Here is a 6,000-nt window from a genome sequence, read left to right on the forward strand (position 1 = left end):
TCCCAGATTTAGTTGACCACAAAAATTGGGGTATTTTGAATAATTTAAATGCATTTGAATTTTTGTATTGTTTGCCCCGGAATTAGATTTGATTTAATGGCATTAGAGCAACATTAGGCTTTATTTATTGAGTAAATAAATGTAGGGATTATCACTTTGTGTTGTTTAAAAGACAAATATTCAGTTTTTCCACAATGTTTCATTGTTTCGGTATTAAAACTGTTTGCCACTAATTTATTTCATTTATTGATATAGAAAGACTAAATGTTCGATAAACTCATTGAAGTTTCAATGAGAAATTATAATAATTCTCACTCCTGTTGAAAAGTCAACCCCTCACTGTCAAGTCACACTGGGAGAGAGAAACAGAAGAGTCAGCTCGGGGTTTTAATTAACTTTCAAGAATATTTCCCAGTTCCCTTCCGAAACTTCGCTTATACGCGACTAATTAAAAACGGATTCAACTTATAATTAATCCTAAAGAATGACATTCCTTCGATTCGCATAACTTTCCAAACAGATTTGGTCAGGCTCTCTCCCAATCCCAACTTTGAGGATTTTACTTGGGTGGGTAGGACTGTACCCATTAATAGCAAAACTTGTGTGGCCAGATAATTTAGAAAGTTTTGTCGCTCCTTTCTGCGGCAGGAGACAAAATGTAATGCACTTCATGCCACGGCCAAGAACTGGCAATGAACTATTTTCGGTTTTTGGGGTTTTCCGGGACGTGTTGCAACTTTATGTTGTAATTGTTGCATTCAACTTGAGACCATGGCATCCAAAGCGAAACGCCTTGGGTCTGTGTCTGTTTTTGTGTGTAGTGAAGTGCCCAAGACGAACACGAGTCGAGAGGGGCAGGCATCCATTGACAGCCATTTGCCATCTAAGCGGATTACGACGAGGCCAAAAACATTCCACATTCCAAATGCACATTTCTAGCGTTACTAGAAGTCCAACTCCAAGTCGTTCTACCATGAAAACTTGTTAAGTTCTGCCCTCAGTGCTCAGTGCTCAGTGCTGTCCGTCTGCCTCTCGCACTCAGTTTGCCTTTTTCCTTGAGTTTCCTTAAGTAGCATAAAGTTATTAATAAGTTTCTCTCGACTCCCAGCCACTGGAACATATTCTTGGGGGCTCAGCCTCCCTCTGAACTCGGTCTCTAGAATCATCACTCTCTGTGTGTTTGTCGTGTAAACAAGACCCACAAAAAAACGAGGGGTGGTGCCCCAAAAGAGCATAGGGTGAATGGTTAGGGGAGTGGAGTGAGGCTATCATTGCTAGTAGGAAAGATGGTTTTGGGTCCTCTCGAGTAGACTTGCATTTTATCATCTGCGCTTCAGTTGACAGGAATATTAACTTGGCTCTGGCACTGTGGTGTTAAGCAAACAGCCAAGCAAAAATAATTAAAACTCTGTCTCGAATGACAGCATGTTTCCTTTCTGTATTCTGGTTCACTTCTTGTTTTTCGTTCGAGGCTAAGAGGATTGGATTCATTAGTTGCCAAATAACTGCCAACCAAAAGACATGGAGTAATCTTAATTTATAAAACTGAAATGTACGATATTTTAATGGTTTTTAATCATCATTCTTTGAATGGTTGTTGAAGCTTTTCCTACCCAGGGAAAGTATAGATATTCACCCTTCAAGCACGGACATTTCATTACACAAACATTTAAAATACATTTTATTAAGTGCAACGCAAAGTTAGAACAAAATATTAATTACATCACGAACTGGAACCAATTAAATTCGTTCCCCTCTCATGTTTATCAGTTTAGAATCTGTCCTCTCCCCGTTCCACTGAAAGTTTTCACCTTTATCTACATTTTATAAGTGTGGAAAAGCAAAGAACGGAAAAAGAATAAAATTTTCCCCTACATTTAATTACCTTCATTAAATGTAAATGGAGTTGTTGTTATGGGGCCCTGACAGTTAACAGACACCCCGACACAGACTCTCAGTCACAGTTCCCGGACCCACCATACCCACATTTGCTTCACAATTTTTGCTCCTCAATTTTTATCAAGGTAAAAATAAAGCAGAAACAACGTTGAGCAGCAAAAGAGAGACTTTAATGAAGAGCAGACAGGATGTTTAGAGGCGAGAGTGGACCACTCGTAAATGAGCAAAATTAAATGATAATTGTAAAGAGCAGAATAGTTACTAAATATAAAGCTGCTTTTAGTTCAAATAGGAAAAGGAAGACTCACAATTAAATGTTGTATTTATTTATTACTACACTTGTATCTTGAAGAACAAGCAAGTTGTGGCACTTCTCGTATGAATTTCGATATAAAAATCAACCAAAAAGCAGGATTTACTTCTTGTAACTCTCCTCTACGATTATATCATTTGTAAAAACTTAAAACTGAATGGCAAACATTTTCCCATATTTATTTTCCTTTTAGTTTTGGCCCTGATATTTGTACTGTATTCGCGGAAACGAAAAACGACCAAAAAGAAGAAACGCTCTGGACCCGAGAAGGATGTGCGCGAAACGGTAATCAGCTATGAGGATGAGGGCGGTGGAGAGGATGATATGACGGCCTTCGACATAACACCACTGCAAATACCAATCAGCGCCCAAGGTGGCGGCTCCATGCCGCCGGACATTGCCGCCTGCAAGATGCCCATCATATGTGAGTAAACAGCCGAGATGGGCCATGTGCAGTGCACACATGGGAAGGGCCCGAGTAATTGTGGTAATGTTTGTCTTGGGTGTGTAGATCCTGTGATGACACTGCTGCCACCCGGCCAGGAGCTGAATGTGGCGTATCTGATGGAGGAGCGGAAGCTGCGCATCGACAAGGATCCCAATGCCCCGCCCTTCGATGACCTGCGGAATTTTACCTTCGAGGGGAGTGGCAGCATAGCAGAGTCCCTCAGCTCGTTGGCCTCAGGTACACCACTGCACCGGCTGCATCTCCATTAGGAAACCTCTAATGCAGCTCGTGTTCCCTTTGTTTTGCAGGCACTGATGATGAGAATCAAGACTTTAACTATTTACAAAACTGGGGTCCACGTTTCAATGCGCTCGCCGCCATGTACGTGCACGATAAGGCGAAAGCCAAGCAGAGCCAACCCCCCACAGAGGGGGCAGTAACATCATCAGCAGCAGCTGCAGCAGGAGGAGGAGGAGGTGCAGCATCCTCGCCAGCGGACAGCGGTGTCCTTGCTGTGGTAGCAACGGGCAGCGGGGCCGGACCCGGCGGTGGTGGCTGCCCCAAACCCAAACCCAAACCCGATGCCGATAAAGTTGTATTATAAAAGTAAATAGTTAAGTTGTAGTTAAACCGATGTTTCAGCTGTAAGCATAATGGCATATGCCAAGCCAACATCTGGTGGGAGGGCACCGCACACCCTCCAGCCGAAAATATGTTTTGTGTATTCAATGTGTGCATCGTATCGTCTGGTTAGGATTAAAATTGTATATGTATTATATATAGCTATATACCGTGTGGGTTATTTGTGAAATTTAAGACTAACATAAGGTTATAAATGTTCTGATAAATAAGCTCTAGATGGATATAGATATATCCATGTTCTATTCATACTCAAAGTATACTTCTTTTAAGACTCAGATTTCTTTTCTTAAGGATTCAATGGTACACCAAGGCACACCTAAGGATCGTTTTTGTATGTCTAACTATCGTTAAAATCTTGTTTGAACTGACGGATGAATGACTATGTTAAATCTTTCAGCCTCTCGAACTTTACGGACCAACTTGTATTGCATTTACAATTATGGAAAATTTTCTTGAAGAACTTCTTTTAATTTCTTTTGAAGTTGTAAATCTATTCCAAGTAATTTAATTTGTTATACTCTCTTTCGGATATCTTTATATTCCTGTTATCTATTTAATGTTGACTTTCTCGCTTTCTTTCAATATTCTTCTCAATGATTTTCTATCGAACCAACTAAGAAATCAAAGAAATTCAACCGATTAAAAAAACTACAAATAAATACAAGTAGATAAATTAGGCATACTACAATGACAAAGAACGAAAAAGAGTTTATAAAACTTGAAAAATATTAGTTAAAGACCCTGTATAAATACGGTGTTAGCTCTCTAGCACGTAAGTTGAACCGAAAACCAAAGGCCAGAGCCCTTCACTGTAACTTTTCTGTGCCACCGTTTGGGGAACGTGTCCGATGGCCGGGCAGGTAGCACCTGAAGAACCATGAGACCGGTGCAGACTGGAGCAGAGCGGAGCACGGAGAACGGCACCCACACGTGGCCACAAAAGTTTCCCGAAAAAGGGGAGAACGGATCCAACTTTTGGCTGGAATTTGAAAAACTAAATGAGGCAAAAAGAAAACTTAAACCGTGAATGTAACATAATTTTGTACATATTAAATTCTGTAATTCTATGATTAAATTAAAGGCAATTAAATCGAAAAACCAACTAATAGACTAATTAAACTACAATTAAACATAAATGTAATTACCCAACAAAAAAAAGCAACCCAGAAAAACGGAAGGCCAAAAAAATAATACGAGTGTTGATCAAACAATTTTCATATTTCTGCATTTACTAGCAAATACACTAGATAGATTCTATCCCAGATAGAAGCAACAACAGAATCCAAAACAGAAAATACAGAAAACACAGAAATCATAACAGAAACTGATTGAATATAATATTATTGTAATATGTATTAAACTATGAGTCATATGCAAAAAAAAAACCAATAAAAAAACAGAAAAGGGTTAATTAAATTTACGTTAGTTAATGGACAATTTGTTAGTAGTTAGCATTTAAGCATACTTTTTTAAAAATCAATAAAGCCCCAAACAAAAAAAAATAACAAAACCAATTGAAAGAGGAACTCCTTTTCGCATACATTTTGGATGTTGGCCAATCGGGCAATCCGCTTGTTGACATTGCCTAATGATCCTTGGTGCTGTTTTTAAATTCTCTCTGCTTCTTGGGCAGACATTCTGGCATTCTTGCGTCTGTAATGCACCGTTAAGTCCAAGGGAAAGGTGTCGGCTTGGAAACCAACGCCGAAAGGCACCAACCAACTTTCAGCGCCTGAGAGACCAACGAAGCGTTTGACAGGCGAACAGGCATTGCCTTTTACAAAAACCAGAAGCTGTCAGATGGCGCGGCCCAGAACCAAAACCAGAACCATTTCTTCTAGGCCATAAAATGGCTGAGCAGTGACCTTTGAAATTTGTTCGGTTCTGGTTGCCGGTGCAGGGGCTTGCTCCTTCATAATAAATGATGCAGCTTTTGAGCCATCGATATAAAATATAGGGTGGCTGGAGGGTGGCATAAAATTAATGTCTGAAATAAGTTAGAGGCAGTTAAACGCGGCCCACAAAAGCCAATGAGTAATATTTAGCCACCAAGATAAATATTGGCCTGATCGAAATCGACTACTAATAATGCCCTATCCTGCTCAATCGGCATTCAGGCAAACAAGTGGCAAGTCAGCCAATTAGTGGCATTAACACCGATTCTCGACAAGCGGAAATGGATGCCAAAGGCTTCAGCCCACACGCACATACGAGCACTCACTCGTAGATGGATGGATGGAAACATGGCTACATGGCCATAAGCTTCGAATCATAACTCGAAGGACTTACACGCACCCTCATGCTCGAGGCAATCCCACTCGATGCACTTGAAAGGGGCAACAGAAGGAACTACTACAGGCGGAGAGGCCTGGTAATTTACTTTAGTGACTAGTAACTGGAACAAGTTAACGCAAGAAAAACGGAGTCCGATTATTAGATACCCGTGTTAATGGGACATTTTATCTGTTTGCTGGAGAAACATAAATTTAATCTGAGTTTAAATTGTATCGAATCATTGATGCTCATGGAAAATAAATATTCTTTCTATGTGCGAAACATTTTGTGTCATCCTGTCTTTACATAAATCTTTCCGCTCGCTTTAAATTATATTAAAAAATATCACAAAAACTCGATTTGTCAAAATTTAAACGTGAACTCTTTCCAAAAGGGTTCCGTGAAAAGGATACCTAATTTATGC

The 6,000-nt window shown here is 40.0% G+C and overlaps 1 protein-coding gene across 3 annotated transcripts in view; it reads left to right on the forward strand.

The window, feature by feature from the left end:
• Positions 1 to 4,687, forward strand: part of LOC117582552 (putative neural-cadherin 2) — a 171,312-nt gene extending 166,625 nt beyond the window's left edge. For all 3 annotated transcript variants that reach the window (XM_034270377.1, XM_034270379.1, XM_034270378.1), the window contains 3 exons: positions 2,406 to 2,636; positions 2,724 to 2,897; positions 2,969 to 4,687. In XM_034270377.1, coding sequence (XP_034126268.1) covers positions 2,406 to 2,636; positions 2,724 to 2,897; positions 2,969 to 3,264 — 701 coding nt within the window. In that variant the 3' untranslated portion in view covers positions 3,265 to 4,687. The remainder of the gene's footprint in view (positions 1 to 2,405; positions 2,637 to 2,723; positions 2,898 to 2,968) is intronic.
• The last annotated feature ends 1,313 nt before the right edge of the window (positions 4,688 to 6,000 follow it).

This window comes from Drosophila guanche, unplaced genomic scaffold (assembly GCF_900245975.1).
Source record: "Drosophila guanche unplaced genomic scaffold, DGUA_6, whole genome shotgun sequence".
NCBI classification, from domain to species: domain Eukaryota; kingdom Metazoa; phylum Arthropoda; class Insecta; order Diptera; family Drosophilidae; genus Drosophila; species Drosophila guanche.